At 34.7% G+C, this 24,228-nt stretch overlaps 2 protein-coding genes across 2 annotated transcripts; both read left to right on the top strand.

Moving 5' to 3' along the window:
• The first annotated feature begins 15,182 nt into the window (after positions 1-15,182).
• On the top strand, positions 15,183-16,049 carry LOC111990570 (F-box protein SNE). Its single transcript, XM_024022360.2, has one exon. It carries the CDS (start codon positions 15,407-15,409, stop codon positions 15,851-15,853), a length of 447 nt encoding a protein of 148 aa, XP_023878128.1. The 5' UTR covers positions 15,183-15,406; the 3' UTR covers positions 15,854-16,049.
• Positions 16,050-18,275: 2,226 nt separating this feature from the next.
• On the top strand, positions 18,276-21,838 carry LOC111990532 (uncharacterized). The gene is made up of 2 exons (XM_024022323.2): positions 18,276-18,704; positions 19,397-21,838. The coding sequence occupies exon 2, from the start codon at positions 19,509-19,511 to the stop codon at positions 21,627-21,629; it is 2,121 nt and encodes a 706-aa protein (XP_023878091.1). The 5' UTR covers positions 18,276-18,704; positions 19,397-19,508; the 3' UTR covers positions 21,630-21,838.
• The last annotated feature ends 2,390 nt before the right edge of the window (positions 21,839-24,228 follow it).

Raw genomic sequence — 24,228 nt, 5'->3', positions numbered from 1 at the left:
GAGTATGCATGCACATGCATGAAACATGCGTATGCATACACACCTAGAACACTAAAACCTAGAAAATGCAAAACATAAACTCAGAAAACAAGAATCTAACAAACTAACATGCTTAAAACACAAACACAAAGTAAACCTAGACTAAACAAACATATCACAAACATATAAACATATATAAAAACTTGCATAAAACAATAAAATCAACGAAAAGCGAAGAGCCAAAGTTAGAAACTTTACCTCAACACAAGAACTCTCTAAAGCTTGATTTTGACCATTCCCCTCAGTCAATCTAGTCACAATCAATTCAAAAACGAGTTAGTAAACTTAGAACTTAAAGATCAAGGCCAAAAAATGTCCCAATCAAAGAAAATTTAATTTGAGTATGATTTCTAAAAAACTCTCTCTTTGATTCATTTTTTTCTAGTGAATCTTATGTGTTTTACCACCAAAATTCGTCCTCCTTGAAAATGTACCATTTATGGAGAAAAATAGGGGTTTGGGGTGGCTTTCAGACGATGTGGAATTCATTCCAAACCAAGTTTTAATGCAAAAAACCTTTCCTTTCATAGTTTCTACAACTATGGCATGCGCACGCATGCATATGTATGTGTACGCATGCATGAAGCATGAGCACACAGAGCTTGATTATACGTGTGCATACGCATGCCCTAAGGTTTCTGTGGCCTTTCTTTTCTAAAAATAGTTTATTTGGTCAAAAAATAAGTTATATTTTCCATAAATACTTTCCTCAAGTCAATTTTCATTTGATTGTGCCCTAAACCGACCTTGGGCTTTAGAATTCTTACATCATTGGAAAATGGGAGCTCGAGTCGTAAGGGGTATAAAATGCGGTATCTATAATATCAAAAAGAATTTTTTTTTTTTTTTTTTTTTTTTAAAGAAGAAGAAAAGGTGTTGTACATGTTAAATACACACACACACACACACACACACACACACACACACACACACACACACACAACCACCACCATTAACACAGAAACCCAACCACCACCATAAACGAAAAACCTAGTCATCATCACCTCGATCCACCACCACGAAACAACCCACAATCCACCACCACCTTGATTTGCCACCTCTACCACGACCCACCCAATTTTGCCACCCCATGACCTCGTAGAACACCATACCACCACCACCGTGACCTTGCCACTCTGATCTCCCCCACAACTAGGCCACCACTACACACCGAGAGAGGAAGAGAGTGGAAGATAGAGTGATGGAGAATGGGAGTGAGGGAGAGAGGACTGAAGGTGAAAGAGAGAGAGAATCAAAGAGAGAAATGAGACGCGGAGAGAGAGAGATAGTGGAAGACATGTGAGTGGAAGGAGAGAGAATAAACTAATTAAAAGCTATACAATTGTGCTACAGTACCCTTATACATATAAGAGGTTACTGTAGCATAATTGTAAAAAGTTTTACAATTGGGAGCCCGGGTAATGCACGTTTTTGTGCTTTAATGCTAAAATATAGCAACATATACCATATGCAAAACCAGCTACTGATACTCTTATAGTGAAGAGAACCAAAATCCACCTCGAAATCCCATCCAAAATAAATAAATAAAATCAATTGTAACCAATCAACTATCTACAATCTGCTATTTTCATGCATCTAGTATTTTAGTCCTTCGAAAATAAATGCTTATTTTCGTTAAGATTTACTATGCTCTTTAAATATTCACAAAATTTAAATAAAAAAAAATTAGAATAGATTTTCTTTCATCAATTTTTTTTTTTGGTGCTAAATTACAAATTACACCCTTATTTTGACCAAAATTTATTTCAGGTTTTTAACTTCATTTTCGTTCATTTGAGTCATCTAACTTTCAAACTTATTTAATTCACATCCTTTGATTTATGTAAAAAATAGATCCTAATTTTTTTGTTTTTATTTTTTGTTTGCCTAAAAAATATCATTCACATGTTATGTAGAATAGATCAATGTTTTCATAACATGTATTCTTGTAAAAAATTGCGTTTAGAGTTTTCTTGCATTAGTTAATCCGTGATCTTTCTTACTTAGTTTGCTATCCGTATTTTATATTCATGACATCTTATCGTGATTTTGTAAGTCAAACTAAAATGCATCATGCAATTGAAGGATATTATATAGGAGTTATCTTTATGTTGTTTTGGATCTATTTTTATCATTATTATATGTTGGAATAGATAATTTGTTTATCTTGGTCATTGTACCCTAAAACTCAAATTTAGGTTGGGTGATGTGAGTGCTTAACTCCTTCCCACATGGTAACTTATCATTAAAAGTAATCTTTGGGTTTTCATGTAATTTTACTGCTAATTTGTTTTTTATATTGTATCTAGGAAATATAGTCTTGTAATGTTTATTTTTTTAGATTGTATTTCAAAACAAAGCCAAGTAATTATTCAAGCAATTTTTGTAATATTGCTTTTATCATTAAAGATTTACTTTTGTAAGGTTTCTTGGTTTTTACCTTTTAATAAAATTGTAAAGTTGTTATTTACAACTATTTGTTTTGTTGGCTTATATTCCGTGCCAAAATTTTTTGTAATTATATTCAGTTTGTTGTACCCTGTATTTATTGTGGGATTTCATTGTAAGGATTGTGTGTTAGAGAGAGAGTGTGTGAAGACTCGAGCATTTGAAGACTGAAGATTTCTCGCGGGTATCTCGTGACTTAGCTTCCCGTAAAGTGACACATGTGCCCTACACATGCTGGAATGCGAAGAGTCAACCCAGATGGAGACAGCTGTGTCTCGCGAGTATCTCGCGGGTAAGGCCTTCCCGTGAGACACCCGCGAGGCATTCTGTTTTGCCAGCCTATCCAGTCTGATACACACTTTCTATGCCTACACTATTTATACCCACATTACCCACAAATGTTGAGGAGAGCTTCTGAAAGAAAACCCTAGCCAAACACTTTGAGAATTAGAGATTGTTATACCCACAATCCTCTACACATTTGTTTTAGGAATTTCCTCATCTCCTACCTCTCCATTTCCATATCATTGAGAGGTTGATAGCCCAAACACTTACCACACCCTTTAAGAGTGTCAAGTGAAGTTTTGGTGTTGCTGGGAAGCATTGGAAGAATCCTAGAATGGCAGATGCAACATGGAGCTTGTTGCGGGATCCGGAGAACTAGACAAGACACGGTTTCGAGAAGCCTTGTTGAAGTAGGAAGTTGAAGGGCTTAGGTACAGAGGGTAGATTAGGCTTGAAGGGTCTCTTGCTCATCCTTGTATCCAATTGATTGTCTAGTGGATTGATTTCCACTTGAAGGGCGGCGGAGAGGTTTTTCGCCGAGTTCTTCGGTTTCCTCTTCGATAACACGTCTCAGTATTATCTGTGTTTGCATCTCTCTTCCCTACTCTTGTTCATTTCATTTTTACTACTGGGTTGCTTTAAATATGGATTAGAGTAGTTGTCTTGCTTATACGCTTATGTTTATACTATTCCGCACTTAGTATTAAGTTAGTGTAAAATCAACCAAGCCGTAACTTTAATTTTGGGGTCTAAACAGCTCGTGTGTTTTCAACACATTTTCGAGCTTTCAAAAATTAAGTAGTGACTCCATTGTAAGTCCCTTAACTTAAGGTAAACAATCTTTGACAATTGAATCTCCACCTATATATATATATATATATATGCAACTATAGTTGTGGTAGAGGTTTATCCCTAACCTAAATACAAAATTTGTACCCATGTCGCAATTCTCACATCTACAAGGTTCTCTCTTTCTTTCACCAATTTTCTAAATGCCTTTTTCGATGATTTTGGAGAGGAAAATGGCTTAAGAAATTTAAATTTCTCTCTCATCCCTCTATCTTAAAGTATTTGAATTCATGTTTGTGTGACTCTCTCATCTTTGCTACTCTTTTCTTTGTTCCTATTATTTGTTTGGAGATTCTTCTCAAGCCTATAATAATTAAATTTTCACAATTAAATTGGTATTAGAGTTTCTATTTTACAACAAATTGGAATCTAAGCTAAGGTTCACTACCCAGGCATTTGAATTTGTTCTCTTTAGAGATTTTGCTGCTTGGGTTGTGGATATAATTATTGGAAGAACATTTTCAGTAAAAGCCTAGGAAAAGATTAATAGACAAACTTGTGGTACAATTTTTAGGTGCATTTGGCGTCTATTGGGAAAAAATTGCCAAATGCCCTTTTCGGGCAAAAATAGTAGCTCTTTGCCCCATTTCCCAAACTAATTAGGGAAATGCTCCTCTTTTGAAACTCGATTTATGATAAATCGAGTTAGGCCCTATAGCGGCGTTTTTAAAGAGCCTATAGTGACGTTTTAAAGACCTATAGTGGAGTTTTATAACTCGACTTCTATGAAATCGAGTTATAGGTAAAAAATAAAATAAAAAACCTATAACTTGATTTCATAGAGGTCGAGTTATAAAACGCTACTATAGGTCCTTAAAATGTCATTATAAGTCCTTAAAAACGCCACTATAGGGCTCTAGAATTTTTTTTTTTTTTTTTAAACTTGATTCATCACAAATCGAGTTACAAAAGAAGGGTATTTTCCTAATTATTTTGGAAAATGGGGCAAAAAGATGCTATTTTTTCCTGAAAATGGCATTTGGCAATTTTGCCCACGTCTATTGACACATTTGAAGGTAGTTAGAAATGTTCTAAAGTTCCCAATTTGATTATGTTTGGGTTTTCTTGGTATGGAAAGGAAGTTTATTCCTTGTTAAACTTTTTGTCTATGAAGGAATGTACTCCTTATCTACTAAGAAAATGTATTCTTTGTTAACCAAGGAATAGATATGGTGGCTTTGCGCAAAGATCTTCCCACATGAGGAGAGACTTTTAATTAGTTTGAAAGAGCCCTAAGGAAATTTATTTATTTATTATTATTATTAATTTGAGTCTTCCTTACACTTTGTAATCTTTATTTGATATAGTGAATTCATCCCTTACTACTTGGGAACGTAGGCTATCACAAAACCACATAAATCTTTGTAGTTCTTTTCTTGTGTGTGATTGTGTCTATTTTTTCACAACACTTACAATACACACATGCATGGGTCGCCATTTGGGGGCAGTTAAGAAAGAAACTAACTTCCCATAAAAAAAAATAATAAAAAAAATAAAAAAAGAAATAAGAAAGAAATAAATTGACTAATTATCAATTGTCTAAACACATTATTAATAAAATTTTTGTAGTGTGTGTGTATATATATATATATATATATATCCTGATTCAGTGCTTTAATTTTTGGCTCATGAGCATTATATATCCAAAATCAATTTAAATTTAGATGGTAGGAAAAACGTTAATAATGGTTGAAGGGAGCCATATATGTGAGAGTTAAGTACCGGGTTTTTTTTGGTTGTATTAGATTTAGTGCATTAAAATCACCTAGGTATCTCGATTTAGGACGTTTCCTTCGAAAAGAACCACATAAAACAAGGAATGCCCAACAAAACCAAACCACATCCAAGAACAAGGCTACGGATAAAACATACAACCATTTCTAGCTAGAAGCAATGTAACCCATAAATTCCACAATCATTCACTTGTAGATAAGAGAGCAGTTAGGGAAGGATGTCATCTATAGCATTGATTAAAAACTTTGGCCCTAGTTTCATTGTTTGTCTTCCAAGTCTTGTTCTATTTACACTATACCGTACCTACTGACTTATTTGTTTTTTTCAAATTTTTTCTTAGCTTCTATCATTACATACATGCTCGGGCAAAGAGACATTCAATGTGTCTTGGGACATTGATCAAACAGAATCTTAGTTTATTTAATTTCTCTTTGACCGTGGTAATTATTATTGGGTAAATTCACATTTAAACCGACAAAAAAGACTAATCTGTGTCGTGGTTGATGGATGTTTGCTGGAGAGACCTATTAGTGAATCTGACCATGTATTTTTTTAAATCATTATTTTTTCGATTAAGTCAAAAGATAAATGTATATAATTCTGAGGATAGTACTGTCTGTCGGGCATTACACTCAATAAAAGTAGTAATGGTTATTTTGTGAGTTTCACATTCTATAAAGCAATGGCTACTTTGTGGTTTCAATTGGTTCTAATGTGTGTGTGTGTGTCTATATATATATATGACTTGGATAAGAATTACCACTCCGACACACGTTGATCCAAATCTTGAATATGATTATTCAGTTACAACCTCAAATTAAAGATTCTTACCATTGATGTTCATCGGTCATGCAATAGACACATTTAATTAAACGAAGAAGAAGATGAAGAAGAATATATATAGGTACTACAAGTGAATCTGACAATAGACACAGTGTATAGATGTATAATTTAATAGAAATAGTAACATTTTATTACACACACTTGACAACAACAAGAAGGAAGTCCAAATGATAGTCGTTGTGGGTAGTGAGTGAAAATGTGAAATTCTTAGCGTAGTTTACGGGTTTCTTCTTGTATTCTTTCAATAATGAAACTATGCTCAGCAAGAATAGAGAACAGTGCTTTGTAAGATGAGTCCAACAAGAAAAAAAAAACTCTCCATGACACACTCCAAAGTCTAAAATACAATACTGTGGGGAACCTCCGTGCATAGAAACTTTTTTTTTTTTTTTTTAATATTATAAATCAAATGTCAATTCAAACCTTTTCTCCCAAATCAGGCTTGTGTCTTTATGATATTTTATTATACGCTTTTTGTTTCGAAGTACTTGGTTGTGGAGGGTGGGGTTCCTTTCCAGGTTAAACTCCAACTCCATAAGACAATCGAATAACCAGCCAAGGCTGACCATTATCTCAAAGGTCGTCCTTTGGTTTGGTGGGTAACCGAATTACATTAGTTTTTTATAGGGAACATTTTTCACCAACCAGAAAATTTTTCTAACACCCTAAAGATTTCAGTCACCAAAAGCACCATGAGCTTACCAAAAGAGTTTTTGGTCATCAAAAACATTATGAGCTTACTAAAAGAGTCTTTGATCACCAAAAGCATTGTCGATCACAAAGGGAGTGTGGTACCATGTACCACACTCTGCCCTGATGGTCGTCACGTATCAAGAGGTTGTCAGGTACCCATGGGTCGTCAAGGACCTAGGAGTTATCAAGTACCTTCCTTGACACCAGGCGACACACTTTGCCCTGATGGTCGTCACGCATCAAGGGGTCGTCAAGTACCTTCCTTGACACCGCGTGACACACTTCACCCTAACGACTATTATGTATCAATGGATCATAAAATACCAATGGGTCATCAGGGACCTAAGGGTCGTCAAGTACCTTCCTTAACACCAGGCAACACACTCTACCCTGATGGTCGTCAGGTACCTTCCCTAACACCAAGCTACACACTCCATCCTGACGATCGTCATGTATCAATGGGTCGTTAGGTACCCATGGGTCATTAGGGACCTAGGGGTTGTCAGGTGCCTTCCTTGACACTAGGTGACACATTTTGCCTTGACGGTCGTCACGTATCAATGGGTCGTCAGGGACCTAGGAGTCGTCAGGTACCTTCCTTGACACTATGCGACACACTTCGCCCTAATGGTCATTAAGTATCAAGGGGTCGTTAGGTACTTTCTCTGACAGCATGCAACACATTCTGCCTTAATGGTCATCACGTATCAAGTGGTCGTCAGGTACCTTCCTTGAGATCATGCAACACACTCCGCCTTAATGGTCGTCACATATCAATGGGTCGTCAAGGACCTAGGGGTCGTCAAGTACCTACCCTAATACCACAAGATACATTCCGCACTGATGGTCGTCATGTATCAAGGGGTCGTTAGGTACCCTACTCATCACCCAGAACATGTAGACACTAACTTGTCTAAACCGGTGAGACATTTTTGACAGATGACTTACTATACTTGTCCAATCAACAAACCCACTTGCACACTGATAAGGGTCTTTTTGCCCAATAAAGTCCTTTGAGCACTTTGGCCCATCAAGATGGAATACTCCGCCATTGACCCGTCAGGGTATATGCCTCTTCTAGTGGGACACGCCAACTACTAACTCGTTAGGATGAACTCCTCATTTGACTTCCTTGAAGTCTCTGCAAATCAGTGTCCCACGTATGTGCCTGAAAGATGGTTGCATATGTACTCAACAGATGGTCATGTTTTATCCTCTGTATTCATACCGATGGACAGATGGTGATACTGATAGACGGATGGTCATACTGACGATTGAGTAATTGGGTGCTACAAACTTTTATGTATTCTCCACTCATACATCCCTATATGGAAAGAACTTGCACGCCACACCCAAAGACCATACTCCATGCTCGTGTCTTCCCTACATGGTAAGAAAAGCCTAAGATCTCAGGGCCTTAACTCCAAATCTTCTTTGCAAGGAAAAACCTTACATTCAAGGGATCTTGGCCAGCTTTACACCACTATATAAACACTAGGCCTCGTCTTCTTTACAGTATGTGCAATTTCCTAGCTCTTACACTTTTGAATTATTGGAGATTCTTTTATCACTGATTTAATCTTTGAAGGGTCTTTGGTCAGCACCCCACTGATGCTCTCTGTAGGTTTTTCATCTTCTTTGTTCTTCAAGTGCCTCATTCGACACGTGTGGACAATCAACTCTCTGACGATTTTATACACCATCAATTTTAGTTATTAAATCTAGTGACATAACTTTGTGCTTCCTCAACCTCAAAGTCACAACTTGTAAGTAGTAAATAAAATCATAAAAGTGATTTTACATTGGATCTAACTTGTCATCCTAACAAATTGAGGTAAAAGTTATCTCCACATAAATGTTTTTTTTTTTTTTTTTAATGCTAATCTCCACACAAATGTTGTTATTTATATGTTACACCCACAACAAATAATACAACTTTTTTCCGCATCTTAAGTAGCAAATTAAAATAGTATAATATTACTTTCACATGAGAGTACAATTGACATCACATTTAGTTTACATCAATTATAAGATGGAATGGACTAATTGTACATTTATATGTTATTTGAAGGGAAAACATAGATGGTGTGATATAGTTTTTCTGGTGTCATAATATGGAAAAGCTTTTATATTTTTAAGCCATATTTTTTTTTCTATTATATTTATTTGGATATGCATGTGCAAGTGAGTCCAAACCTTTAAATTTAAGCTTCTGAATTAAATCATGTGTCAATATGCCTAAAGACAAAGTTTAACTTCAAACATGTTTGAAGCTATTTTTTCCAACCCATTACATGACGATTTATAAGACTATTTATACATTATATTTAAACAAGTCACACGACTCATTAAAATAGTTATATGACTAAACTATACACGAATAATCTTTTTAACTGCCATATAATAGGTTGGAGCAATATTGCTCCAAACATGTTAATTTTGAGCTAAATTTTTTTCCTATGCCTAAGGTCTTTTCATTCAAAAGATTACAGAGTGGAACAACTCATCACTTGTGCGTGGTCACTCAAGGCTACAGGCTATAGCAAATTATTTTCATTGTGTGTGTGTATGCGAGTGCATGCGTGTGTGTTATGCTCCAAGTTTCCCAGATGTCTTGCTTCAACCTTTTAATACTTGACAAGAGACGAGTTTTTGAATCAACTTGGAATCATGTGGACTAACAACACTACATTGTAAGTCAACAATTGTTGCATTTGAGATTTATTGTCTATATGTGCCATTTGTAGAGGAGTTAATATATGAATTCTTTTTGTTAGAGATATATTAGCTCAATAGTATAGGCTCAAGCTCAGTCATACTTTGTATGCAAGTCAAGTTTCTTACTTGTACAATAAGTCTATTAACCATAATTAAATTAGGGTCTGTATATATCCATGTTGAGTTCATTGTAACACAAAATTTGTACTTCACTATTTTATTAAGATGTAGCCTTTATGAGTTTTCTCCGTGGATGTAGATTATCAGGCTGAACCACGTTATCTTCATATTCTTGAGTTGCTCTCTATTTTATGCTTCTTCTTTTGCATCTATTTTGACATATTTAACACTTTCACTACATCCTTAAATTAGTTCTGAAAAATAGACTAACTTTAAAAAAATATTTACACACACACACATATATATATATATATCTAAACTAGAGTAACCTAACTATTTACTACTCGTCACTTCCATTTGAAAGTAAAATGAACTAATCTTCATAGGGAGTATTCAAAGGTTAGATCATGTCGAATTTGATATGAACTCGTCATTCAATTCTATTATGTCGAGCGACAAAAGGAATCACCTAATGCTATTGAATAAGAAGCAATTGATTTGGAAATAACATTCATGTCCAAGTTTAATTAAATACTTTGGCAACAATTGAAACTAAAAAAAAAATAATAATAAAAAAATAAAAACTAAAAATAAAAATTAAGTATGTGTTTGGCTCCAAATTAAAAAGTCAACTTATTTTACTATTCAGCTTATTTTTGCTACTATTCATGGGTCCCACTACATTTTTTGGTACTATTCATGAGTCTCACTATACTATTTTAGCTAACTTTTACCTTTATTTACAGTACTTTCATCAAAAAAAATTTTCTTTCACCAAAATAAGTAGATCCCAAATAGACCCTAAATAACACTTGTAATCACAAATATTTTAAAAAAAAATTAAAAATTAAAAAAAAATTGTGTACCTAAGCTAATCGAAATAATTGAATATATGTAAATCACTTAAGATATACATTATATTCTTAATTATATTAATTTTAACAATTTACAATTACTATCTTCTTAAAGATATGTAATATAATTAAAACTAATTTTCAGAGTAATGACTAAACCATATTATTATAAATATTATACATGAGTCAAAAATATTTATGGCTAAATTACAAATTACATCCTTAAATTTTGACCAAAATTTAATTCAATATTCTAATTTTGCTTTCATTTAATCGGGTTCTTTAAGTTTTAAGTTTATTCAATTAAATCCTCCTGTTAATCTCCACCAAAAGAGCTCCGTTAGAGACTCTCTAAGAGATGCAGTTTATATTTTTTAAAAAAATTTTAATTAAAAAAATATGAAAATTCAATAAAAAAATATATTTAAGACCATAAAATAAATAAAATTTATGAAAAAAAAAATGCTAGTTTGATTGGATTTTAAAAAATACATATGAGAATAAATAAATAAATAATTTGATACCTAATCCGACCAACGATTACAAACTAGAAATATGCAATGGAAGATAGGGGAATCTGGGTAACGAGGCATAAGTATCAAACTTTATAGTTAGTTAGCCCAGTTTGGAAAGTATATAACATAGTAGCATCTCGAGCATAAGAGGCTCGATTTTGGGCCTATAAATTCTTATGCTCGATTTTGGGCCTATAAATCGAGTTTTTGGGACTCGATTTTCATGGGTTGATGTGGCATTTTTTTCACGTGGCAACCACGTGGAAATCAAGTCTCAAAGACTCGATTTCTAAACCAAAAAAATTTCAAAAAATTTTAAGTTTCAGACGCGCCTCATCTCACCAGATCAGATCAGAGAGAGATCAGATCAGATCAGAGAGAAAGAGAAAGACCAGATCAGAGAGAGAGAAAGAGGCCGCGCGGCCTGGACTCGCGCGAGGCCTGGGCCTTGCGCGGCCTGGGTCACCGCTACCTAGCCCTGGGTCGACCTAGGCCTTGCGTGAGCCCCAGGCGGCGCGACCCAGGCGGCGCGTGAGCCTGGGTCGCGCCGCCTGTGGCTCGCACGCGGCCTGGGTCACCGCTGCCTGGCCCTGGGTCGCCGTTGCCTGGGGCTTTCTTTTCTTCTTTGGCTTTTTTTTTTTTTTTGGCTTTGATTTCTGATTTCTGATTTCTTTCTTTGCTGTGTTGGGGTGATAGTATATATAGGCTTGTAAATCGAGTCTGAGAGGCTCGATTTTCATGTGGACGCCACGTGGAAAAAGTGCCAACTCAGACCCGATCAAAACATGAAAATCGGCCCTCAAAAAATCGATTTATAGTTCCTAAATCGAGTTTCTTAGATTCGAGATTAACTACATAGTTGGGATTTTATGGTTAAATTCCAATTTCGTTCTGGAAGATAAGTTCAATATCCCCAATCTTCTTGTTCTATGACGTGAAGAACAAGAACCACACTTTGAAGTTCGAACTACTCCCTGACAATGTCATCAAAGACGAGCTCCAGGAGATAGGCCCCCGCTATGACTGCTCTTTGCGCCCAACTCGGACCGATCTCGTCCATCCATTTCTTTTGACCCGACTCAAACTCTTTTTGCATGTTAGGTAGTGGGTTGATTGAATTTGTGTAATCAGATTCAAATTCAACCCAATGGAAAAGCGGTGGAGGCAGCATATCAGTCTTCGAATTCAACTGTGGGTGACACCTCTGTAGTTTTTTCCTTTTCAGATTAAGGTTTTTGACCCACTCCCATCTCTTGCTACATTCATATACTAATTTCCACATTAGACTTCCCCTAGGATTACATTTGGAGGTTCTCAATTTTGGTCACAACTCACAACCTTAGGTATTCCATCTTTAATCTGAGTCTCTTTGTCTCCTTTGGTAAAAGTAAAACTCATTTTGAGCACCAATACTCATCTAGGTTTCTTCTTGCCTCTCTAAAACTTTGTTGATTTTGGTCGCTCTTTCTTCCCAAAGTCTAAATTCATTTCCGGGTTTTCTTGATATACTTGAATATAATCTTGTTTAGGCCCAAATACAAATCTGGGTTTTATTTCATACTGAATTCAATCCGGCGTTTTTGGATTTTGTCAAAAGATTTAGAATTTAGCAATGATTGAATTTTTGAATATATTGATTGACTTTGTGTAGATACTTTTTATTTATTTATTTATTTTTGTATATATTGATTGAATTTGTGTAGAATTATTTTGTATAGTTTGGGTGAATCTGTGTATGTTGAGAGTATGTTTTTATTTTATTTTTCTTCATCTATGTGTTCTATTCATTTGGAAAATATATAAAAATAAAAAAAATTCCTAGAAAATATTTTTATTTTATTTTTTCATATATTTTTATTAAATAATTAAAAAAATCAAAACTATGTCGTTTTTTAGAAGACTAACGATACAATTTTGACAAAAATACAAGAGACTTTTAATTGAATAAATTTAAAATATAGAAAACTCAATTAAACAAAAGTGAAGTTAGATGATTGAACTGAATTGAATTTTGGTCAAAATTAAGGAATATATGTAATTTATCTTTTATATATGTGTGCATGTGTAGCATATTTTTGCACCACACGGGATATGGACTAATTATAATTAATAGTTTTTTTTTTCTTTTTGAGGAAAATTATAATTAATAGTTAGGGAAGTGATATCTCTAATTCTTATTGTAATTATTGGAGAAAAAAAATGCAGAAGAAGAAGAGTATATACAGTGACTTAACGATTAGGATTAGCGTGATTGAAGGAAAAGCTTGGATTACATTCTACATAATCTTTTAACCTTTTTCTTAGAGTCAATGGAAACCCTCTTTTTCTCCTTGACATAAATCCAAACTTGATTGAAGTGAAGAAATCTTTCCCAGTAATATATCACTAATTTCATATGAATAGACACATGTTGCAGTGTCACTTCATTCTTCTTTTTCTTTTTCTTTTTTCTTCTTTGAGAGGTGGAAGAGGACACCACTATTTGATTTAAAGGCTTATTATAGAAAACTATTTTACCTAACAAACCAATTAGTCTTTTTTTAGAAACAAATACACATGAATGGGAGGAAAAAATGTTCTAACATAAAGACACACCATAACTCCACTCAAAAGACATAATAACTTTTAAGAAAATGTGAGGCAAATTATACTATATACAATACACTCTCTTAAGCAATGTGAAACAATTATCCTTTTTTTTTTTAGAAACAAACACGCGCACACACAAGAAAGAGATAAATAAGTTCTAACACAAAGGCGTACTGTAATTCCACTTAAACCAATTAGTCAAACAGTTGAAACTACTCAATTGTTGCAAAGATTAAGCAAGAATTTAGTTAATTGAAAATGTATATTTTATAAGAAACGAAAATTATTTTAATTGTTATGAAGTAACGTACTTTTCTCTTAAAACCTATTAATGAATGGTATGAGACCACCCGTACAATAAAGTAGAGATTCTCACTACTTGAATAATATGAGTCTCATATGATAATGAACTACAAGAGCTTCCTAGCTACTTCTAACTATCAAGCAACTCCCACAAGTGATCACTATTCATGAGAGAGAGGAAGGACTATTGCTCCTGGAAAAATTAAATAATTACATTACAAGAGAATAGTTTGCACCTTAAAGTTGTAAAGAACCATGATCTCTTGTGTGATCTCTACTGATAGGAAAAATCATAGTTTAGACACAACCTTTTTTTTTTCTTACACAAGACGCTAAGCTGGATATTAAATTTGTTTAAAAAAAAATAAAATAAAAAAATAAAACACTTACAGCCTCTATAGTCTATACAAGAAGTAGATATGGTCCACCACCTTAGTGTAAATGTTACAACAACATAGAGTTGCAGACTATATATATATATATATATATATTCATACACAGCTAAACTATGCAATCCCCAAAGTTCACAACGGCCCTAAACGAAAGAAAGTCTTTGAAATATGCAAACAAGAGGAAAAACAAAAGCAACAACAAACAACAAATCTGCTTAACCCGAAAACAATATTTGAAAACAACAAAAAGAAAAAGCATAAAGCATTGGTTCCAGTTCTTTGCCTTTGGACCTTTTCCTTTTGGCCCCTTCTCTCCTCTAATTGATACCCCCACCTCACTCTCTCCCACACACAAACTATCTAAACCCCACCCCTTTTATTTTTTTCTCTAAAACTCTTCATTAAACAAATCAATACATAAATAATATATATATATATATATATATTCTAAATCTCCGCAACAACAGATCTATTTTCCTTTATAAATAAGAAAATTAGGACCGTTTCACATCAAAATTTGCCATGCTCAATGGGAACAATTTTTATTTTATTTTATTTTTTTTAAGTGTAAGGCACCTAGCTAGTATATAAATTGTCTATATTTTACTCATAATGTGTATACATCACACAGCCTATAAACTTTCTCAAGTATACTGTTCTGGGTTTAAATTTCTATTCCTAACTATGAATACTATTAATGGTAAATAATAATAATAATTATCGTTATTATCCAAAAACTCTCCGTATCTCTCAAGTCAAATCCCTTAAACCTCACTGTACTAGTACAAATACTATACATAAAACATTGCTCCAATATATACACATATATAATCTGTTACTCTCTCACAAGGCTCTTACTCTTCTTCTGTGTCTTTCACGCACATTCACATTAATTAGAGAGTAGCTAGGCGAGCGCACAGAGACACACAAATAAGAACATCTCTCTGTCTCTGTCTCTCAAGTTGAACGGACCTAGCTAGCTAGCTGATCACTTCTTAACCCAGAAATCTGTATAGTGAAAGCCATGCAGCAAATGAAAGTAGAAGAGAAAGAGAAAGAGAAAAAGCCCAAGTTCCAAATGAACGACCACATAGACATCCTCATAGAGGTGCTGAAACGCCTCGACGGCCCTTCACTCGGAGTCGCCGCCTGTGTCTGCCGCCTCTGGTGCACTCTCACTCGCTCAGACTCCCTCTGGGAACATCTCTGCTTCCGCCACGTCTCCTCTCCACCTCCTTCCTCTGTACGACCTGTCGTCGTTGCCCTCGGTGGCTACAAACGCCTCTACATGGTCTGCGTTAGACCCGTACTGAGTAGACTCCGAAACTCCCACTCTGAACTCGTCTGGACTCGTGACGAGGTGCAACTCTCACTCTCTTTGTTCTGTGTTGATTATTACGAAAGGAGACTTGGTGGTGGTGCCACTTCAGCTTCCTCCCTCATGTTCCTCTGCAACCCTGTCAACGTCTGAATTTTTTTTTTTTTTTTTCCCCTCTTTTGAAAAGGTATTATTATAATTATTATTTATTTTTTTCATTAGATTTATTATTTGGGACAAAATAAAAATGACTAGGGTAGTTTGTTTTTTTCTATGGGTCTTGTTAATGGGTGTCTAAATGCACTTGTTAAGATAAGATTTAATAATATTGAGTTATCTTTTGTTTAAAGTCCAGTTATTTATTACTGAATTATGTGTAAGTTTTTTTTTTTTTTTTTTAAGTTATTAAAATGTGAAAATATATAGTTTGAGATGTAATTGCAAATTGAGTGAGCTATAAAAGGCCAAATTTCTGAGAATAAATTGATATGGGCACCACAATGGAAGATTTGGAAACTTGCTGGCCAACTTGAGTTTGAAAGTGAAGGTTCAAGAGTGGCAATATTCAAAGAGTAAAATGCTCTTTCATTTTGTCTCTATTAGACAAGATAATCTTTGTCTTAGCCTACAAGGTGGTCCCAAAGAGGTGAAAATTGGAATAAAATAAAATGAAAAATAATGTTCTTCTGATCTTTCTCCCAAATTTTGAATTTTATAAAGCAGTTGAGAGCAGATTGTAAGTGTCATTGAACAAGCAAATTACTCTCCCTCTCTAGGCTTTGGCAGCATTTTCATTTGGTTTGACTTTTCTTGAATATTGGGTTTGAATTTTATGACACTATTTTTTTTTTTTTTGGAGGGGGGGTGGGGGGGTGCGGTGAAAGACTCACTATTTTAATAGTTAGCATTTAGGTTGACAGTCATTTTCCATATCTCAATATTCTTATTTTATTTCTTTGATATTTGGAAATGTAGTTTATTGGAACATCAATAGTAGCATTATTAATACATAATTTAATGATGATAATAATATCTTAATTGTCTTCTATCTCTCTTATCTCTTCCATAAAATGTGAGATAGTATGGTCTCGAATTTCTGATTGGGACCAGACAAAATGAGCCAACTTGCATCTTATCATTGACTTAATTTTATTATGCTAATTAAACTCATCCCTAGCTATCTTCAAACCAACCACAGCTTTTGGTTTGTTTTTTTCCAGCTTGGTGTGTTATGAATACATTTTACTTTAGGAGGCTGATAAAGGTTTAATAATCACACGACTAGAAATAGAATAGAATGCAATGCCAATGTGCTACTGCTAGCTGCTGCAAATTAAAGGAGGAATAAGCTCTCTCTCATCAATTGATAATGATTCAATTCATGACAAATCGTAAGATTAGATATTGGTGTCACGAATGTCTTCTTGTCATCCATACAATATATGTGAATATGACCCAAACTCATGAATCATGATGATCCATCCCCGCATTAAAGATATTGTTTTTGCTGTGCTGCCACGGTTCCATCCATATATAATCAACAACGTTTGGGGTTTCACATTGAAAATAATAATACTAATAAGATGTCAAATACCATTTTGGAAGTAACATTTATTTAGATAGGGCCCCATTTGCATTTGGTATATATATGTATCATATGCAGCTAATATATATAACTTACCTTATCAAAATATATACATATATATATATATATATATAACTTATTGAGGCAGCACAGTTGATTTTAAGTAAAGAGAACTTTTGGTTTTAGAATGGAAAGAAGTCAGATCTACCTACTTTACCACAGCCATAAATATATACTTTGCTTAATCCACAGGATACCTTGAATGCAAAAATACAAAAAGGAATCCTATGTTGATATTTAATTGATGTACAATATACTGATAAAATAATAATAAGTCTTTTTTTGTTGTTGTTGCCTTTGAACCATGTTTGCCCAATTTCTGAATTCAATTGGAGATTCATAAATCATAGGAGCTTCCTACTTGTTAGTCATGCAGGATCACATGTTATTTGTATTGTATGCCATCTTTATCAAATTAAGCATACTTAATTTAAGCACACTATTCTCTCCTGTATCATGTCATGTTATGTAAGTGCCTCTAGTCCAATTATAGACTAGACTACCATCCACTTATAGAATAAGAAGAATGTTTACATATTAGAAACACCCCCAACCAATAGAACACAACAAATCCACTCTAATCTAAGCAACTTGACACAAAATCGTCATACACTGAATCAAAAACATACAGTTTAATGAAAATGCTATTATAAACTCATTTTACCCCAAAAAAAAAAAAAAAAAAGAGGAAAGGAAACCTTTACCTTTTAAAAAAATTAATTAATTAATTAATGAAACCCTCTCTCTCTCCAAAAATAAGCAAGTAGTAGTAATAAATAAAATAATAAAATGAAAAAGATAACACAAAGTCCACTTCTATTCTACCCACTACCAAACACCCACACAAAAAAAAAAAAAAAAAGATCTACACAACACACCACGGCGCACAATAGCACTATCCACCATTAAATCCCCCATTAACACACCGTTTACATTACTCCCACTCAAAAATAACCACTTTTATTACTATTACTAAAAAAAATTTCACATTTTTTGTTTTTTTCCTCTCTCACCCTTCATTTACGATCGCCGATCCGACAACTCCTCCAAATTCCTCGCCGGTGCCGGACCCACACTCCGACCCGGATCCGAATATCCAACAAAGCACACTCTCAATTATTATTATTATTATTTTTATTTTTATTTTTTTAATTTTAGACAAACCCTAAATTTAACCTCCATTTTTTGTGTATAAAAAAATGGGTTTGTCTTCTGAGTTTGTGTGTTAGTGTTATTGGTTGGTACAGTGAGATTCACAAGTAGCTCATCTTGATTTTGCTTCTTTTGCTTTTGCTCGAGCTCCCAAGTACACGTGGCGATCTGGGCCGTCTTCATTTCCACTTTGCTGCTCAAATTTCAGTAAGTTTTTTTTTTTTTTTTTTTGGCTTTAATTTGTGTGCTAAACTGCTAATTGTTACTGTGCACTTATAATTTTGTATTGTAAGTTGTTTAGATTTTTGAGCTAAAGATGGGTTTAATATATTTAAATTAGTTTTCTAGGGTTTTTTGGGGGTTCAATTCCGATCTCTGTTGGGTCTTGATTTGGAGAATTGAGCTGGTTTTTTGTGTTTTTCTAGTAGATTTAAGAAATGGGGTTTTGGATTTTGGGGCTGAGATTGTTTGGTGGCTGAGAAAATTGAGGAAACTGATAGAAAATGAAACTTTGAAGATGTACTGCTTTAATGTTGTATAAATTGTAACGAAAGAAGAAAGTCAACTCTCGATAATGATTGTAGAAGTGTTTAATTTAGTTGATCGGTTGCTTATTTGGATCAAAGAATGAAGTATTTAAGGAATGAGTTTAGTCTTTCTTCTCTTTTCCTTAGGGTTTTCTGTAATTAAATTAAAGGTAAGCTCCAAAGTTGAGATTGAAAATTAATAGTCTAAATTGAAATCGTAAGACCTGTTTCTAGATTTAGTGTTGTCATGTTCTTCAAACCGAATAATGTACAACTTGTTAAGACTAAATTTCTAACTTGGAAAACTTTACTACTGTAGAAGCTCGATAAAAGTGTAGACCTAAACATTTTTTTTTAAATATATATTTGCAGACATGGAAATGATGTTAGATCCAAGAATTGGGCTTTTTGCACGATTGAGTATATTGGGCTGCTCATAGCTTTTGTTTCAAGAGTTTGATTTTGAAGTGATTTTAGTTCCCACATGGAAGCAAACATAGAGGAGGCTCTTAAAGCGAAAGAGATAGCCGAGAAGCGATTTGTGGAGAAAGACTTTGCAGGTGCAAAAAATTATGCCTTAAAGGCTAAATCACTGTATCCAGGACTGGAGGGTATATCCCAAATGGTGACCACATTTGATGTTTTTATTGCTTCTGAGGCTAAATGCAGTGGGGAACTGGATTATTATTCAATTCTTGGGTTGAAGCCTTTTGCTGATAAAGATGCAGTAAAGAAACAGTACAAGAAGATGGCAGTGTTGCTCCACCCTGATAAGAACAAATGTGTTGGAGCTGATGGGGCATTCAGACTTGTTTCCGAAGCATGGACGTTGTTGTCTGATAGTTCTAAGAGAAGCACTTACGATCTCAAGAGAAACAAGCAACTAACATCTGGGGTTAACCATACCAATTTATCTTCAGTCCATGCTACAGGGGTTACAGGTTTTAACAATTGTTCCAATTCCTCAAACTCTCATGGTAGACTTGACACTTTCTGGACTGTTTGCACCTCTTGTAAAGTTCAGTATGAGTATCTGCGGAAGTATGTGAATAAGAGACTCTCTTGTAAGAACTGTCGTGGTATTTTCATTGCTGTGGAAACAGGGACAGCCCCAGCAAATGGTTCTTTCCCTTATTGTCCTTGGTCACATGTGCCTGGTAATGGGTATGGTAGTCATGGGTTTGATGGGGTTACTTATATCCCGGCAAATGCTACCTTTGTTACAGGAAATGGGGTCTCAGGATTTCATTCTGGACATGGGTATGAGTATGTTTCAAATGTGTCATTTCAGTGGAGCTCCTTCTCTGGAACTTCTGCTGGAATTGTGGGGCCTAATGGACCATCTACTATATCCACTGATGTCTATCAGGCTAATGGAAATGTTAATAAGGCAAGAGCAAAGGTTAAGTCAGGAGCCAATAGAAAGCATTCCTTGAAAAATGCTGTTGCTGTTATAAATTCACCCACTGCCTTCAGTGAACCTCCAGTACCTAAGGCTGGTAGACCCGAAAAGAAAAGGAAGATGACAGTGGGATCCACTTTTAAAAATGGAGATGAAGACAAGGGATCAAAATCTGCTTCGGAAACAGGATTGGATGATGGAAATGTGAGTAATGGACATGATCCCAAGCTTAACAATTCAAGTGAGCTTCCAACCAGACGTTCTATTGCACCTACATTTGATGCTAGAAAGTTATTGATTGAAAAGGCAAGGACAGAAATTCGGAAGAAATTGGAAGAGATGAAATTGGCATCTGTGGCAGCTGCTGCTGCTAAGCAGAACGCCAAAGCACTGGCAGAAGTTGATCAATCTGGAGGTAGTGTGGAGGCAACTAAAAGAGCAGATACGGGCGCTTCTGGTCTGCTATTACAGTCAAATAAAACCAGACCAGTCTCATTAGTAGTTCCTGACCCTGACTTTCATGATTTTGACAAAGATAGATCAGAGGAATGCTTCAAGCCTAAACAAATCTGGGCTTTATATGATGAAGAAGACGGTATGCCACGCTTGTACTGTCTGATCCGTGAGGTCATCTCAGTCCAACCATTTAAGATTCATATTGCCTACTTGAACTCTAAAACTGATAGTGAGTTTGGGTCGGTCAACTGGCTGGATTGTGGATTTACTAAATCTTGCGGCAATTTTAGGGCATGGACCTCAGATGTTGTTGACCAAGTTAATGTTTTCTCTCATGTTCTTAGTCGAGAAAAAGCTGGTAGGGGAGGTTGTGTTCGGATATACCCCAGAAGTGGAGATATTTGGGCTGTTTACCGGAATTGGTCACCAAAGTGGAACAGATCAACCCCAGATGAAGTGAGGCACCAGTATGAAATGGTGGAGGTTATTGATGATTACTCTGAAGAGCTAGGTGTTAGTGTAACTCCCCTTGTCAAATTGGCTGGATTTAAGACAGTATATCGGAGAAATACCGACAAAAATGCCGTTCAATGGATTCCACGAAGAGAGATGTTACGCTTTTCACACCAGGTGCCATCTTGTCCACTTAAGGAAGATAGGAGTGATTTGCCAGATAAGTGTTGGGATCTAGATCCGGCTGCAACTCCAGACGAGCTGCTTCATGCTGTTACAGAAGGAAATGCATAACATGCTAGTCAAGCAGGAACTGAAGATCAGTTTGAAGTTCATTTTAGTATTCTTTAGACAAATTTAGATTTAACTGTACAAATATGTCGCTCACACTTGGTTAGAGGCCAATGCAACATTAACCCCAAATGGTTTTAAGGGGTGCAATGTTTACTGAGTGAAACTCGTGTCTAGAATATTATTAATTCTTAATGACTGTTGTTTACAAACATTTCTTGTCAATGATAGATATTTGTAACACTTAATGAGTAGTCCTGGCAAATCAAGATCTCAAACGAATTGCAATGGTGCACTCAAACTCAAGTTGGCATGTCGCAGTTTTTAGGTAATTCCACCATCTTCTGCATCTCCCACAGAAAAAAAAAAAAACTTGCAAAGCTGGCAACAAAAAGCCCTGCTATCAGCTGGGGTTGTTTATTTACAATGACTAGGACTTTTAAGTACTTAAACTGATATCTCCTGCACAACTTGTTCTCTTCATTAATGTTTTATTGAATTTCTTAACAAATAAAGCCCAGCCAGAAGTCAAGAACCTAGTAGCTAGGGTAATAACGCAATTGAGAATGCAAGTTGTTAACTTTACCAAAATTGTGCAACGCTTGCATCCTACTAGGACCTCCTTGTGTAAGGGGGGATGAACAAGTTGATGCCCACTGTCTTTAGGCTCCTTTTGGATTCCCCTTTAAAATGTGTGGACACAACTTGGAGAAATAGAAAATTCAAAGTATCCTAAAGCCCGGATACCAATGTCAAAGTGACTCTAAAGCTTCGTTTGGGAGTTCATAAAAAATGGAATTGAATAATCATAAGAAATAAAAATGAATATGCTATATTTAAGTAAAGGAAATGAATGGAAAAGAAAATAATTAAATAACATTGTTTGGATGTTTTAAAATAAAGGGGAAAAGCCACTTTTAGTCTTTACATTTTTAGGCGATTCTCATTTTACTCCCTACATTTTATTTTTACCGCTTTTAGTCTTTATTCTGAAAAACGTTTTTCGTTTTAGTCTCTGCCGTTACTCATTTAACAGAATTATCCTACGTGGCAAACGGTCCAACAATAAATGCTGACGTGTTTATTAAAATAATATTAAAAAAATTATTTACATTTTTAAAAAATGCCACATCAGCAATTTAATTTAAAAAAAAAAAAGCCATGTCAGATAAAAATAATATAAAAATTTCTAACATAATTATTTTTTTTAAAAAATAAAATTAATTAGTTAAATTATTTTTTTTCTTTTTTTGGAAGGACATGAAGAACTCAGAAAACACAAACACAAAAAAACACAAAACACACTTGACATTCCCTTCCAAATCTTCAAAAACTATAAAAATGGGAGCAGACCCAATTCCCCAATCCTTGATATCTTGCCTATACTGCTCAACCCAATTCTCCAATTTATCCCACAACACAGACCCACCTATTCCTGTTCCTGTTAGTCACCAAAAGTGAGCTTCTTCCTTACAAGTTCCGGCAATGGCGAGACGTGGGTTGACCAAAATGTGCAAAAATCTGAAAGTTCCTACTGTTTTGTAATGATAAATAAAAGGTTGGAAACAAGGAGTTTCTTTTGAAGCTAGGTTTGGGTGGTATGTTGTACTTGTACCTATGTTTCTTTGCAGAGAAATAAGGTGGAGTTCTAGATAGAATTTGAGGATTCAAAATCTCCATTGATAAATTAAAAAAAGAAAAAGAAAAAGAGAAAGACCCAATTAGTAGTGAATCATAATACCAAACATTTATTCTTTCTTTCTTTGATACTACAAAAATATAGGTTCTTTCTGGCCCCTGGGTTTTGCACTTGTTGGGTGCAAGTTTTGGGCTTTGGCGTTTTCTACTTGTACTTTGTATGTGACGACGTCGTATTGTAACCTTTTTATCATGAGCTTCTACGATCTCAGAATCTTGAATCACAAAGCATTTCCTATTCGTCATGTTCTTCCAAAAAAATAGTTCTGGGTTTGAGTTTTGTGTTTTTTTGTGTTTGTGTTTTCTGAGTTCTTCATGTTCTTCCAAAAAAAAGAAAATAATTAATCTAACTAATTAATTTTTTTTTTTAAATAGGGATAATTACACATAACCCACCTATAGTTTTGGTGAAAATCACTTTGCCTACCTGTGGTTTGAAAAGTCACTTAACCTACCTGAGGTATGTTCTGTTTGTTTTCTGTAACCCACCTCTGTTAAAATCATGGGTAAATAGGTATTTTTGCTCATATTTTATATCTCTCTCCTCCAAAAAAAAAAAAAAAAAAGACACTGAAACAAGAGAAAATAAGATCAAAAAAATGCTATTTGTAAGAATTTAGAAACTTGTCTCAAGAACTCCAATAAATCACAAACTATATTTTTGTAACACACTCAAAAGGAAATAACTCAAAAGGAAAATTTTACTCATCACATTAACTTATTTTCTTCTCAATATATTAATTTATTCCTCACGCAGACACACAAGCAGAGAGAAAGAGAGAGAGAGAGAGAATATCACAATGAGACATGGAAGCAATGAACCCAACCCCTGAGCTTGAAATCGACCTCACCAATCTCACCAACCTCACTTTGTTGTACATCTTTCACTCTCCAAGATACACAA

This window comes from Quercus suber, unplaced genomic scaffold (assembly GCF_002906115.3).
Source record: "Quercus suber isolate HL8 unplaced genomic scaffold, Cork oak 2.0 scaffold_434, whole genome shotgun sequence".
NCBI lineage: Eukaryota > Viridiplantae > Streptophyta > Magnoliopsida > Fagales > Fagaceae > Quercus > Quercus suber.
Note: the sequence above shows the minus strand (reverse complement) of the source record. Positions and strands in the feature narration are given on the sequence as shown.